This window comes from Manduca sexta, chromosome 21, assembly GCF_014839805.1.
Source record: "Manduca sexta isolate Smith_Timp_Sample1 chromosome 21, JHU_Msex_v1.0, whole genome shotgun sequence".
NCBI lineage: Eukaryota > Metazoa > Arthropoda > Insecta > Lepidoptera > Sphingidae > Manduca > Manduca sexta.
In genome coordinates this window covers 7,881,346-7,897,023 of record NC_051135.1, presented here as the reverse complement: position 1 = coordinate 7,897,023, position 15,678 = coordinate 7,881,346, and the positions used below count along the sequence as shown (strand labels likewise).

General features: G+C 38.0%; 3 protein-coding genes across 3 annotated transcripts; 1 reads left to right on the top strand and 2 right to left on the bottom strand.

Annotated features, from left to right (window-relative positions):
• The first annotated feature begins 190 nt into the window (after window positions 1-190).
• On the top strand, window positions 191-4,311 carry LOC115448122 (GDP-L-fucose synthase). The gene is made up of 7 exons (XM_030175438.2): window positions 191-375; window positions 457-611; window positions 906-1,020; window positions 1,450-1,652; window positions 2,212-2,351; window positions 2,631-2,759; window positions 3,170-4,311. The coding sequence occupies exons 2-7, from the start codon at window positions 457-459 to the stop codon at window positions 3,403-3,405; spliced, it is 978 nt and encodes a 325-aa protein (XP_030031298.2). The 5' UTR covers window positions 191-375; the 3' UTR covers window positions 3,406-4,311.
• A 782-nt stretch (window positions 4,312-5,093) lies between these two features.
• On the bottom strand, window positions 5,094-11,726 carry LOC115448121 (glutamate dehydrogenase, mitochondrial-like). Its single transcript, XM_030175437.2, has 11 exons — window positions 11,378-11,726; window positions 10,851-10,974; window positions 10,442-10,549; window positions 10,083-10,175; window positions 9,763-9,849; window positions 8,977-9,143; window positions 8,590-8,727; window positions 7,961-8,122; window positions 7,390-7,594; window positions 6,959-7,101; window positions 5,094-6,117 (listed from the first exon to the last, which is right to left on the bottom strand). The coding sequence occupies exons 1-11, from the start codon at window positions 11,630-11,632 to the stop codon at window positions 6,001-6,003; spliced, it is 1,599 nt and encodes a 532-aa protein (XP_030031297.2). The 5' UTR covers window positions 11,633-11,726; the 3' UTR covers window positions 5,094-6,000.
• A 342-nt stretch (window positions 11,727-12,068) lies between these two features.
• Window positions 12,069-15,675, bottom strand: LOC115448119 (phenylalanine--tRNA ligase alpha subunit). The gene is made up of 6 exons (XM_030175435.2): window positions 15,304-15,675; window positions 13,845-14,199; window positions 13,435-13,712; window positions 13,197-13,337; window positions 12,487-12,694; window positions 12,069-12,317 (listed from the first exon to the last, which is right to left on the bottom strand). The coding sequence occupies exons 1-6, from the start codon at window positions 15,574-15,576 to the stop codon at window positions 12,097-12,099; spliced, it is 1,476 nt and encodes a 491-aa protein (XP_030031295.2). The 5' UTR covers window positions 15,577-15,675; the 3' UTR covers window positions 12,069-12,096.
• Window positions 15,676-15,678: the final 3 nt, after the last annotated feature.

Genomic DNA, 15,678 nt, shown 5'->3' with positions numbered 1-15,678 from the left:
AATGTGGTTCGAAGCCATTGTGTACAATAATTTAATTTACTAACAAATATTTACTTCTACTTTCCTTTTTCTTTGCGTTGTATATAGTATAAGATAGAAAATTATTACGTCCTTTGTAGCGGTCTAGATGATTTTAAATTTCAATCTTATTTGAAAAATATTACCCATAGACACCTGTTTTGATTTGACAGCAATTGACAGCAGTGACAGCTGATATCTTGTGTTGTCGAATGTTGTCGAAGTTTTTATCACAGTTTCTTAAAAAATTATCAGTCTGCTTGTTTTGCCACATAATCACAGTTATTTCACTAAAAGTATACATATTTAAAAATTAATTCATCTTCTAATTTGTAGATTCTTATAATAAGCACCAACGTTAGTATTTTTTATAGCGATATAACTATAAAGGGATAATTTTTAACTTTCATAAGTGTAAATTTAATTTTAAATTTACAGATGGGCGACGAGAAACGGGTGATATTAGTTACTGGTGGATCGGGTTTAGTAGGAAAAGCAATAACAACAGCAGTAGAGGAAGAACAAAACAAAGGAAGCATCCATTCGTTACAGGAAACATGGATATTTTGCGGTTCCAAGGATGCCGACCTTCGGTGAGTTATCAGCCGCGTAAATTTGTTGATAAGTGAGTGTACAAATACAACATAAATTTGCACTTAATGGGTTTTCTTTGACTATACTGATAAGTAGTGTTTTTGATAATCTATAATAAAATAAAAGATATTTTCTAATTAATGCTCCTATCTCTAATTTTTTCTATGATAATAAAATATGAACATATTTACTACAAATATTGGTATATAGCAACTATGTGTTTTATAGTAGGAGGCCAAATAGACATTACATCAGTAGATGTTCAAATGTCAGAAAACTTTTAAAATTTTCAGGGATAAAGAGCAAACAGAGGCATTGTTTGAGAAACACAAACCAACACATGTCATACACTTAGCTGCTATGGTCGGTGGTCTGTTCCACAACATGAGACATAACTTGGAGTTCTTTGTAAGTGTACCAACAGCAATATATCAACAGTACTTTGGGGGGGGGGGGGAGGGTACATTTGCACCTATGCATTAAACTACATAATATCAAGTTTTTTTTTCATATTCAAATCCTGTGGGTTTCTTGAAAATGCTTTATCATAAAAATAACCTCTATGCTCAAACTATCGAGTATGAACTGAACTAATCTGCAACACTGGGCACTAGCCCAGTGTTGCAGATTTATTCAGAGAATTGTGTTTTTTTTTAATTATTTTTGGGCAGGGGGTGCACATGCACCTACTTGCATCCCCCTCCCGGCGCCCATTAACTTTTACATACCTAGATATACAAAATCTATCAATCTTTTAATGAAAGGCATAAGAAAATAATTTATAACATATAACTTACAAACAATTTAATAGTAATAAAATATCTCAACATTTTACAGAGAGACAACATGGCCATAAATGAGAATGTACTTTACGCAAGTCACAAAAACAATGTGAAGAAAGTAGTTTCCTGTCTATCAACATGCATTTTCCCAGATAAAACAACTTATCCAATAGACGAGACGATGGTGCACAATGGACCACCACACAACTCTAACTTTGGATACAGTTATGCTAAGAGAATGATAGACATATTAAATAAGTGAGTTTTATGACTATTTACTAGCCAGCAGCCTGCTTAAATTTTATTTAACACATCAATTTGTTAGCCTGATAAGGGTCAAACACACCAGTCTTTTGGGAAAGACCTTTAAGGGATCGCAACCCTTGCTGAGGGTAACCCTCTAATGGATTACGAACTTTGGCTCAGGATGGTCTCTGGAAGAGGATAAGTCATCAACAATAATGGATGCATGTAGTGTAGCAAACTAATAATCTTAGCATTACCGTATTCATCACCACGTGGGCCGGAATTATTATAAAGGTCAGGTAGACGACAAATGCGGCGAGGTCCTCGGCGACGAAGACGGAACCTTGGTCTTATAGAATGCTTCAATAGACTATAAAAAATGTATACCAGAGGTGGAAAGACTAAATAAGTAGATCATTTTTTTCTCTATTCAGTTATTCTTTTTGTAAGTACCGAATCTATCTATATCTTTTGAACATAGTTAAATAAAATCCTTTTGCCAATTTCTCATGAGTTTCAACCATTGATATGTAATAATTGTATATTGTGAAGCCTTTAACCCATATTCCAGAGGCTACCATGAGTCCCACGGGAGAATGTTCACATCAGTGATACCCTGTAATGTGTTTGGTCCGTACGACAACTACAGCCTGGAGACCAGCCACGTCATCCCTGCAATTATTAGACGAATGGACGATGCTATGCTGAAAGGTATAAAAGTTTCTAAAAGCCCGCCTAGATTAAGTGATCTTTTATATTTTGTTAATTTTATATGGCAGCAAATTAAATAAAAACCAAACTCAAGTGTAAAATACTGTTTGAATATATTGCAAAGGAGCAATTGAAATTACATTTTTAATCCCAAAGCTTTCATAATTAAAAAAGACAAGAGTATAATGGTGTATAGGTAACCTTTTTACTCAGAATTAATAAATTAATAAATGAACTTTAAGACTGTATGTATGCTAAACGCACATTACCACATTGCAGGAGATCCAACATTCACAGTGATGGGAACAGGCAAGCCGTTGCGACAGTTCATCTATTCGCTGGACCTAGCGCGTCTGTTCATATGGGTGTTACGGAACTACGAGAGCGTCGAACCCATTGTGTTATCAGGTAACATCATATTTATAATGATTTGAGTACCACTCTGTACACATGAAAGTTTTTATCCAAATGAAAGACCCAGTGTAAATATTTTCAGGATAGACTGCTAATCCAAAGCATAATCTATCTGTGTGTGTTGCTGTTACTGTTGAGGGCTCCTTTTTCTGCAGTTAGGTTTTATTTAGCAGTGTAGGCATTCAATTCTAAGAAACATCTTTTACAAATATTGACATAATTTGTATTGCTAGTAGAATTGCTGATGATTCCAGTACTAGGCTGTTCTCTTTGCGTGGTGTCAGCTTGGTGCTAACAATCTTAATATAATATATTTTAAGTGGTCAACCCTATTAAATAAAACTAGGTATGAGCTTCGCATGAATAAAGCGCAATTCTTACATTAAGTAATATTTTTCTTCCAGTTGACGAAAAAGACGAGGTATCGATCGGACAAGTGGCAGAGTTAATAAAGAAAGCGCACGGGTACCAGGGACAGATTGTGTACGACACCACCAAGCCCGACGGACAGTTCAAGAAGACTGCGTCCAACAACAAGCTCAGGTCGCTGAACAAGGAGTTCCAGTTCACACCACTAGAGACGGCCATACAAGAGTCGGTCACGTGGTACAAGAATAATAAGCAGAATGCTAGGATATAGAGTGAGAATTTTGTATGATTGGAAATAAATTTATAGTATTTATTATTGTGGGTATTATAGTGATATCAATTTGTCATATATACAGGAAATAAAAAATATATAAATATCGACTTGCAATTGCCTATTGTATTTTTTGTGTTTAAAAGTCCTAAGGCATTATTAAAAATAAGTCAATTGGACTGAGAATTTTCTCCATTATGAAGTTGGTAAAAGTTTTTTATATATGTAGTTTTGTCCACTGCCCATATATTGATGGTTTTAGTTCAGGTGATATTCTTCCTCTAAGACTATTATAGTATTGTTTACACAATGCCAAATAGTTGAGCTGGTCAGTTACTATTTACTGCAATGCTTTTTACACTCTTGGGCGGTTATATGTGGCGATCCGAGCAAATGGAAGTTGTGTTTTTATTAAATTCTATTATATATCTCTGCTTTTCCTTCTAGCCTTTAGTTTGCCCGTGGTCAGTGGTATATAGAAGCGGGCTTTGTTGAGATCGGTAACGCTGAACACCTCTACAATCGACGAAACTGTTAAAACCGGGGATCTATTTTTGTCGCGTCCGGGGCTTTGCGTCGTTTCTTTTTATCTTTCGTCTGGGGCTTCGTGTTGTTCGTGTTGTGTGGGCCGCTACTGGTCATTGATCAATTAATATATACTTTTTTATTACAAAGCCACTCTTTCTGTCACATTTAGGAATTTGGTTTATTGCATCATAGCACTTGCTGTTGTACTGATATTCTAGTAGTATTAACTGTCCAGACATCCTAGCAGACATCCAGCTAGTATTCGGTAACTAATGCGTTGATTGTTCTGATGCAGAATTTAGTTCAGAAAGATTTGTTTATGTCAATTATTTATTATTTGAATATTATACATTGAAATAAAGGATTTTGTTCAAATGACTGGTTATTTAGATATATTATGCCATTTGTCTTTTCTCTAGGATACTTGGACTACAGTTTTGTAGTGGGTACATTATCTTAGTTACTGGAAAAATAGACAGACGCGGATTGTAACTTTGTACCATACTGTATTCGCTTAAAGTAAGGGTTGGAGCATCTAAACCTTAACTCAAAGCGTTCATCAGAAAGACCGGTGTAGGTGAATAACCAGACTCGCGTCAGGCTATCAGCTCTAGGAGAATATAAAAATGGTCATTGAAAATACTAAGGTATAGAAATCCATTTGGAAGTCTATTTTTGTAATGTGACCAGCGCATGATATGTGTGATTCCGACAAAACAGATATAGCTCGTATGTCTTACATTATTAGTACACTTTATTAGTAATTTCAGTTTTAATACTGGAATGATTTTTTCTTTATCGCTTTGAATGACGAGACGAGCTTGCCGTTCGGCTAATGGTAAACGATACAGACTCCCATAAACAGTAGAAACAATATCCAACACCTTAAATTACGAAGTCTTGTTTGGTATTCCACTGCGCTCGTCACTCAGAGACATGAGATGTATTTTTATATGTCCAGTAGTTACACTGGCTATAAATTAATTACTAGATTATGTTCGCAGGCCATAGCTTTACCCAGCGTAAGTCCTTTCTCCTTGGCACAATATGTAGCCTAAAGCATACAGGGCAATTTGTAGCTCAATATTTCATTTTCGTCATAAAAGTACTACACAGACAGTGATGTTGATTATGTTATTTTAGGTAAAATAAACAATAAATAACATAATGCACTTTATATTTATGACAAACAGTAAACACATAAAAGTAACAAATGTAAAAATTACAGAACTGACCAAGGTCTTAGTCCATTTTCTGGTGATTCGTACATGGACATAATACATAATATTCACATAAAAATATTAGTACAATCAAACAACCATTGTATATACATAAAGAATATTTGTGGGGTGTAGTTTAGACGGTGGAATAGCAAATAGCAACCTCTGTAAATATTGTGAAAAATCTGGCATGGTATGAATTAGCCACCTTTTAAATCAGTGCTGAAGTTCTTACGCCTTCTACTGGATACGGTCAGCGTGGTCAAGGCGAGGTCCCATGGAGGATTTCTAGGGCTCAAGTGATGACGTAGACACAATGCATGTACCACCGATTTCAATAAACTACACCAATCGCTCTTCCTCGATAGATAGAGAAAAAGAACCAATCAGGTGAGGTTTTTTGACATGCTTTACAAATGAATGATTTTGATAGGTTTATCGAACGGAGGTCAAGTTTGGGATCGTTTATTAAAATCGGCTGGAGTCAGAAGAGAAGAGAAGGAGAACAACTTGAACATTTAACGTTTGCCAGTAGACCTAAAAAAATGGACAGAAAAGGGTCTAAAATGTTCGAAGCGCTCATGCTCCGGCTGTGTTCAACATGGCGTTTGAACTACAGCTTACCATCAGATCTTAAAGTAATTCTTTTGTCATGCCAATACAAAATCAAATTGGTAAATTTGATACAAAGATAATACTCATATAATATGCTACAAAATTTTGGAATTTTCTGTATGGCAATTTTTATTTAGCACAGCCACAGCTGCAGCTGCAACCAATCCAATTAGTTTTCTTCAATAAACCCTAACCCAATTCGGTTGGTCTTGGACAGTTAACTGAGGACAGTTTATAACGCCAAGCCCATTTCATCGTATGTGACGAAAATCTTCTCTATAGCTGTAATGTACGCGGCGGTGCGCAGGTCAAGTCCCAGGTTGTGCATTTTAGCTGAGCGCATCACGTTCTGTGGGATTAAAAATATTTATTAGTTTCCAGTTACATCGAAGAATTAAGATTAACGAAAAGACATTTTCCTAAATTGTTTTATGATATTCTTTTAATTTTTCAACAATATGGTGAGAAAGAAAGCCTGAACACAATAAAAAACCTCAGGTATACTACCAGGTAATAGTTGCAAATCATTTTTTTATTCTGCTATATTCTAAAAAAATATATAAAGAACGGGGCTAGTCAAATCCTATCTATCTGTCAAAGTTATAAGATCACCCCCAAGTTTACAGAATTATATTACTGTGCGTGAAACTGAGAAGCGTTAAGGCGATACCTCAAGGTCCATTTTCATACATTTTTTTTCGGCTTTAATCTGGGTAACTAAACAAGTATTGGAATTCAAATTCAATTCAAATTCAAATTTAATATGACGAAATTTTAAAGGCAGAAATATCCATGATTATTAATTATTTTTACATTTTTCTTTCAACTGCGAGAACTAATCACTAACTAGACGTGAATTTAAATTCTTTACTTGCCAATACTTGTTTAGTTACCCAGATTAAAGCCGAAACAAAATGTATGAAAATGGACCTTGAGGTATCGCCTTAAAGATTTATTTATTTGTGCATTAATCTGGGCACAATACGGTATACTATTCGTATTGTACTTTCAAGGAAGTAGTGACACAGAGTGACACAATTTTTCGCGCTAATGGGCATATGTCGCATGAGTTTTAGATGATCTAAGCCGACATTAGAACTTCTAGTAATCAGTAATTACACGGTCCATACGCTCCATTCACATAAAAAGATGGCCTTAATACGTAACTGGACGATGTAGCTGCTGGTTACCTGACAAGCGTTGGCCATAGAGTACTCGAGCCCCGAGTTGACGATGTGAATCTCGCTGGCGCCAGACATCATCGTCTGGAACACCGGCGACGGCTCGATCTTCGCGTCCACCTTGGCCGCCTTCAGAGACTGCTCCACGGAGTCTGTGACGAAATATTTTATAGCAATACGCACACATTGCTCCACTAATGGTACGTTTACCGACTAAAGCTGTAACAATGCTAGCGAGAACGATAAATGACAAAAATTTACATGTAATAAAATTATACTAAGCTGGTCATCCTGAAGAATTCAGGTATATTCACGGCTACTGACGGAAAGAAATAACTTCGGTGATGTTTAGATAGAACCGCATACGAGGAGCCTACTATCCAGTTTATTGTTACATTATTAGATATATTGGGTATGGATACAATCTTAATCAGTCTCACCCAACAGCGCAGTATTAGAGTCCCGCCAGAACTTGATGCTGAGCTTCCCGAAGCTGACGTGGTTGATGTTCTTCAGGTACTCGAAGTAGGAGACGGTGACGCCGCCCGCGTTGGCGAGCAGGTCCGGCAGCACGAGGATCTTCTTGTCGCGCAGGATCGCGTCGGCTGCCGGGGTGGTGGGACCGTTCGCGCCTTCGCCTATCACCTAATAAGCATATGTATTTTTACAGGAGATGGATACGCATCTCAGAAGATAATTTCATGATAAGTGAAAATGATTATCCAAAAATCTCTAGTATACCCACTAAAAGTAATGTAGACCAATGTACCCGGCCTTATTGAAATGGAAAAAAGAATAGGAAACGGAGTGAGCTATTTGGGCTTCTGGAAATGTCACTCACAAATTTCGCCATACAAATGAAATAGCAGACTGTCACTCAACGTCGGTTTTCTTTAGGTCGTGTTAGTTTCATTTATACTATAAACAAATATGTCAATATATGGGTCTACCACTTTAGCCTTTCTTCCATCCTCATTACAGACTACAAAAACCAAGTATTTCTGTGCCTACTTTACAATTGAGTTTGGAAGCTACTTCTGTGTTGACGGTCTTCTCCATAGCAGCCACCACCAGTATGTCGCACTTCTCGAACAGGAGCTCGGGGCCCATCTCTTTGGCGCCCGAGAATCCCTTTACGGAACCCTTGTTTTTCGCTTTGTACTGCTGTAACTCCTGTGGCAACGAGAAGAACGTTGTAGAAGAAATCGTTATAGAAAATACTAAGAAGATTTAGCTGTGCCTTAGATTGTTTTTCTTTTTATATAGTAGTACCGCATAGTGAACCCACCGCACCTAATGGTATGTGGAGTGGGGTCCAATAGGATGTCGACTGATGAGAGATGATTACCCCTTGGCAATCGACATAATTATCTATGGCGGCCTGTTGGAACCGTATATACACAGGCTGCTCCCGGAACGGACGCACTAACGACGGCCACTATGGCGGGTTTTAACACCTTGTGTACGGTGGTCGCTATCGTGGCGAATATCAAATATTTCCTTGCACAGTGATTATCATTCAGATATTTTGTGATGGTCTTTTACCAGATTCACACTGGTTAGTCCAAGATCAGTGCTTGCTGCTGCTACTTCTTACGCCAAGAAATAAATGAGTTATTAGTCTGAATATTTTTTGATACCGTGGTATTGATCCCTTCAGGGTTGTGCAGGTTGCAGTCCACCTCCTGAACACCGATGACCTTCACACCGTGCTGTTGAAGATACACGGCGGCGTAGCTCCCCACGTTGCCGTATCCTTGGATTATAGCCGTCTTGTTCTAGAAGATAAAGCTTTTGTTTCTGGCATTGAATGACGAGATATTCCTGGCCTATATGTCTCTCACAACACAGAAATATGAAAACTTTACGTTCGTATGATCATGTTTGGATTAAAGAAGGTACATAATTGTTTAGCTGCCATTCGTTTAGCTACCATATCTCATAGCAACAGTAATTCTAAGTAGTATTTCTTCACGGTTATCGAGTGGCTTCTAAGACCCCCCATCTACAGCCTTGATGGAACTGACCTTGAACCCTGGCTCGATGCCGATCTCCTTCATCCAGTATTCGTCGTGCATGAAGGTGCTGATGGTCATGAAGACGCCGCGGCCGGTGGCCTCGACGCGGCCGTGGATGCCGCCGCCGTTGATCGGCTTGCCGGTCACGCACGCAGCCGCATTGATATCGTGGTAACCTACAAATTAGCAACAGTGGATATTTTTGCCAAAATTCTAGTCAATTTTAATTTTGCAGTTCACTGTAATTAAGGTGTAGGTTCTGCCCATGGTGTAAAACAAGGAGGAGAAAAGTAGGTACTAATTTCATTATCTGGTATAGTTAGTTAGTCTTACCAACAGAAGCCACTGAAAGAATAACTCGTAGGTACTGAAGAATGTAGGTAAGTAGTTACCTTGACTGCTTCGGTGACGTATGTATAATGAGTACGCGGTGCGAGTACTACTACCGTGATGAGGTCATGAGTTCGAATCCCAGGCCGAGCCAAAAATAATTGTGACTGGGTTTTTCCCTCTTAAAAAATATTCAGTTGCAGTTGCTCCCAGTCCGGAAGTTTGAGGTGTGATACCCCCAGGCCTCAGAAAGCACATAAAGCCGTTGGTCCTGTGCTGATTTCTCTCCGGTCATATAAGATTATCCTCTCACTGGACTATGAGAGAGAAGAAACAGAGAGTGCACATGTGTATTGCGCTCACACTGGTGCACTATAATATCTTCTGCGTCCTTGGCTGATCTACCTTAATATTGGCCTCCATGGCCGACATTCGGCTCGGAGGGATTCATATTCTGGTACTCACCTAATGTCTTAATGTAGGTGTCGACGATCCAAGACATCTCCCGGCCTGACGTGTTCATATCCGGAGCCGGAACATCGATGCCGGCACCTGGATCAACGAAAATAATCAAATTGGAATGGATCATCATTTTTCAATTATTAGATTGGCAGTGGAGTGCTTATAAATAAATACCCACAATTCCAAAAGTAAAAAAACCTCCATATTAGTTCCGGTAAAGTTGCGATTTGTAGTTTTGGTAGCTGTGTCGTTAATTATATTGAGAATAGTTTGTCTCTCAATAGACTACTATAAACTTAGTATCATAGAGAATGTCTACTTACCTATATAATTTTTCTTAGCCAGTTCCAAAGTGTACCGTCTCGTGATTCTTTGCAGCTCAGCTATCGTGTATTTCTTTGGGTTTATCGCAACACCTGAAAACATGTGATATGACGATTATAATGTTATGTTCTTCTGTTTCCTTCTTACAGTCTGCTTAGCCATTGTATCGAAGGATAAACCAGTGATTGCTATAGCGTCAAGAATTTCGTTTAGCAACATAAAAGGAGAAAACTTCAATGTAGAATAGTAGGAAATAATTAGTTCGAATTTATATTGCATAGGTAGATAATACTGAAGCCTAGAACATGGTATATTTGACTGTGCCAGTGGTCTATTCACTATTGTATTCAATGTTAACCTCCTTTGGATCCTCCGAACGGAATACTGGAACAAGCGCACTTGTACGTCATCAAGGCGGCTAGAGCCTTCACTTCCTCCATGTTCACTTCATCAGAGAACCGTATACCTGGAATGAACGCGCTTGTAATGTACACCACAACGTACCGACGATAGCCATTAGTTAAAATATGATGTACGTATCTAAAGGCCTAACCGTACGTATATTAATAAGTTAGAGGCTATTTTCTTAGTTAGCAATTTATAGTAAGTAATGCAGTTTCCTCGAAATTCAAGTTCCTACAGCGCTTTACTGACTTAATACATAAACAACGCAGTAGGCAGTTTAAATGAACAGCATGACTAATTATAATAAATCAAAAATACCTACTTTGATGATTCCAAATCTAGAAGTATGCGGTGCTGCTTACCTCCTTTACAGGGCAGTCGATGCACACTGTGCTGTGAGCGGTAACCCTGTACTATTTCATAGTCTCCATTTTTTCTTTGCAAAGGAAACTCAAACTGGAGGGAGCTGTTGCAGGATCCCATTACCTCAAAACAAAGTATTTAACTGAAGAGAGACGTTAGGTAACCTAATTTTTTTGTAAGTATGGAAATAATCACAAATGTGCAACAATTTTATTTCTATCTGGTTTAACGTACAACCGATGGATTAAAAACAAAACAAACACATCATGGCTTTCTACTTGAAGGCACAAGAAAGAATACAACTAAGGCACCCAATTTTCGATAAATGTGTTCTGGCGGAACTATAGGGCCATGATATGAAGCAAGCAATCCTATCGCTACTTCGGGTACGAATTCGAGTCTCCGGGCTGATAGTAACAAAAAACCTAATATCACTACCTGACTCGGGATTGCAACCCAGGACTTCAGAGCGGTGATAAAACCACGCACGCCATACATATATTCCACCGACTGACTTCTTACTTACTTTTAAAATACCAGTAACTCTCTGTCGACGTTTCTTATCAGACAAATGCGTGTGTTTCTGCAGGTACTCCAGTAGACTCGCCTCGCACACTTTCACCGCGTTGTGGTAGAAGTATTCCACCATCCTGTAGAAACTCGGATTCGGGTCCGAAGCCACTTTCTGGAGGTGCTCCGGGATATCATAATGTCTCACAGATATTTGCAGCGGAGTTTTGGCCGAAAGGCTTAGTATATTTCTACATAATGCTAAGGACATCTTTTATCAAGTTAAACGGATTTTTCAAATGACGTTATTACGTAACATTTTTTTATTCGTGGCCAAAATTATGCATTTATTAAGGTTTTGATACTGGAGTAAAAAGTTTTTATGTAAACCTAGTTCATAAAGTTCGCTGAGAGTGCGTTTTTTTTTTATTGCATACTAATTATTTAGGCTAAAAAATAATTCTTTGACTATTGCTGTTTGGGACGGCCTTCTCTTTGATCAAAAAGGACTTTGATTTCTGTCCACCATTCTAACTTGGCTGGTTATTAACTTGGTGTCTTTTTTTTATAATTCTTATGAAAATTAAACATAATATGCAGTTTTATGCCAGATATTTTTTTCAATGCTGAAACCTGTAATAATAATGCAAATCTAACGCATTCTGCTAGGTCAGTGTGCACACATCTTAAAAAATAAAAAGAACTAAAAATTTTCAATAATATATTTACAATTATTTATTTATCCAGTCTGCAGATACGACTTTCTTGGACCATTCGTAGGTCCACTTTGGGTCCCACGAGGTCCCTGATATTATTAAGATGGTATTTGATCATAGTGGGCCGTTCTAACGACAGACCCCAAGCAATGACATTGACGTCTTCAGGCAAGCCCATGGGGAGAAGCATCTCAGGCCGGAACACTCCTGAGTTGCCAATCTCTATCCATTTGTCCAGACCTGTAAAAAGATTAGGGATTTAAAAGAGAAAAAATATATTTTAAAAGTTTGGGGCAGATTTTTTTTCATGTGATTATCGTACAGTGTAGATAGAGGCACGAGTCGTGAGCATGATGCTTTATAATAAATGCATGGTACCAAAAACAGCTAAAGCGTCACATTAACCCACCAGTGTGAAAAGCGAATATCTCCATGCTAGGCTCGGTGTAGGGGTTATAGGCGGGTTTGAACTGGATCTTGTCGAAGCCGAGGCGCTTGAAGAACGCGTCGAGTACGCTGATGAGGTCGGCCAGCCCGAGCCCGCGCTCCGCCACCACGCCCTCCACCTGGTGGAACTCCGCCAGGTGCGTCGCGTCCAGGGTCTCGTTACGGAACACCTGGGGACGGCGTTTATATTGAAAAGACTACATTATATTTCCAATTATCTAGTAATATCAATATTTTTTTCATGATTGTTGGTCACGCCTTTTCAGCATGTACAAACTTTTTCGTGCAAAAACAGCCATTAGCACCCCAAGTTCTTATTATTACAATTTAAAACTGAGTGTTGTTGATGGTATGATTTTTTTATTCCAAATGAGTGTACAAATGTAACATTTTTATTTTGCAGCAATTATTTTAGGGATTTGCTTTCGTGGTAAGATATTTGCACCCACTCTGTTAGCGACAACAGTACAAAATGCGTAAAACCGTCATAGTGGCCCATTGTTTTGCATTTCAAGATCAGCCACAGAGGCTCTGGTTATCACCAAGCAATTGTGTCAACTAACACGGGATAATCATTTCTCGTAAAACGACAATCTATCTGAATCCCACCCCACTTACTTGGAGTTATTTAGCCAGGTCAGAATGAAAAAAAGAAATACAATATTAGTTTACCTTGTCAATGCTGAAGTACTTCTGCGGAGTGAACTGGTCCTGCTGCGCGAGTCGGTACAGCATGCGCGCGCTCACGGCCGTGGTGTGGGTCCGCAGCAGGTTCTTCTGTGCCTCCTCAATCTTCCATTTATACCTGTAGCCCTGCAATAATTATTATTATGGGGGTTATGTATTTCCTTTACTCTATCAGTAAAAACATATTATTATTATACTGGTAATAATAACTTTCAATACGAACCTGCGATCCATAGCCACCTTCGCTATGAACCTTTTTGACTCTCTCCAAGTAATCCATTGGGAAGTTTTCTGTCTTAGCTGGTGTGGACATGAAGAAAGTGTCGTGCGCGTCCCTGGCTGGGTGCTGCTGTGGTTGGAACAGAGCGTCGAAATTCCAGAAAGAGCTTTCGATGTACTGGTTGGTTGGCATCTCAGTGAAGCCCATTTCAAGGAAGATTTCACGGAATTCGGAACGCACTTTGAGCAGTGGATGGAGATGACCACATTCTGGTGGTTGACCTGCAATTCATAATATAATAGATGGATTACATACAATTTCAGGTGGTTTCAAATTAGTGTCAGGAAGAGTTGACTTGACAGTCTACCTGTTTAACTGTATACTTTTTTCCAAACATTTAATAACATGCATACCCAAAGCTTGGAAATTGTATGGCTTGAACTGCAATGTCTTCCAAGACCCAGACAACATCATTTCAGTGGTTAATTCAGTCTCTAGCTTCTTAATTGTTGTTGCAAATTGTGGTCCCTTTGAGAGCTTGAATCCTTTGATGGTGATCTCTTGCATCAGCTTTCGTTTTTTGTAATCATTCTTTACGTTTTGAGGTAGGTTGTCTATGCCCTTGCGTATTTCTATGAGGTGTTCTTGCACAGTGTCTGTGATGGACTCAACTTTTTTTTTTACTAGGGGTGCTCCTCCAGATTTGTCTATGTATATCCACCCTGCTGACATGGCTTTGCTGAATCCTACTTTTGCATTTGGTACAGTCTGAAAAACAATAAATTCTATTAACAATTACTTTCATGCTATTTAGAGGTTGGTATGAAAGTTTAGGGTGCAAAATCTCTAACAGGTATCTTGTATTGAACATAAATGAATACCTACATTTAACCATTACAAAATGTAAACATACAAGTTAATAGATATTTTAATATAAGGATTTAATATGTATGTATCGGTGTATAGTGATAACCAATAAGCCATTACAGTATCTTTATATAAATAATTATGATTTTTTTATTTTTGTTTGATTTTCATTTTTGCCACAGGGACAGTCAAGATATTGTTGTCTATTGTGAAATTTATTTATTTATATGTATATTACATTTATAAACATTAAGATTACAGCTGTTATCCAAACAAGCCTAAATGTCTATTTAAGTTAACCAATACATAAAAATATTTACACAAACCACAAATGTAAGTGAGATGTTTACATTGTGATATTGTGAAATGGGCCTGATAAACTCTGATAATATTACAATTCTGGATTATAGACTGTTGCAACAAATTGTTACTAAAAATATTGAGATTAAAATTAAAAATTTTCTCCTATGACCAAAGTGGTAACTATGTTGAGTTGATGATGATTGCATCATTTATAACTTAGTGTGAATACCAAGTAGTCTTAAGAATACTGTCCAGAGGAGCATGAGGCAATAATGGAGAACAAAATGACACTAATTAATCAACGATGAGAGAGAAGGCACCAATCAAAAAGGCATTACTTAGTAGGGTTACAAACTGTGGTAAGGTGCATATTAGGCTTTGTTCGGACAGTTTTTCAATGGGTTATGAAGAGTCACAAAATTTTCTTTTCTCATTTCAATTCTCTCCATGTAAGCCTAAAAATAGGGGATAATATCTCAAAAGAATTGTGGAAAGATCAGACATTCGCACGATAAGTTCAGACTTCATTCTAATGACTCGTCTAAAGCTATTATGATAAGGTCCACAAAATCAAAATGGTATTTCTGCATTATACGATCTTACCCCTTATCCGATCTTACCCGAATGCACCTTACATGTAAACTTTTTTATAAGCGCTATTAAGTACATATTCATCCTTCCGTTATTTGAGTCGATCATTACCTTCATAATTTCAGCCTGTGCCATCCCACCATCAGGAATACTACTGTAAATCACAGCCTCATGGCTGCCGTTGTCGGCGACGTGCAGCCCTTCTTCAGTCAACTCCCATTTAAGATGTTGAACTTTTATCGCAGTCACCATCTCCAGTGTCTCCAAACTTTTAATGGCACCGACAACTTTCTGATGGTCTTCATTGAATTCACTAGCTATTTCAATCGTATCACCACTACCATGTTGGTCTAGGTAGTGGAGAATCCTTTCATTTAGCTCCATTTTATATACTCAGTTTTCAATAAATTTCAGGTTAGGAGTTATAACTTATCCAGCCAACAGGCAACAACATGGAACTGTCATTTGTCAGTTGTCACTTATCAG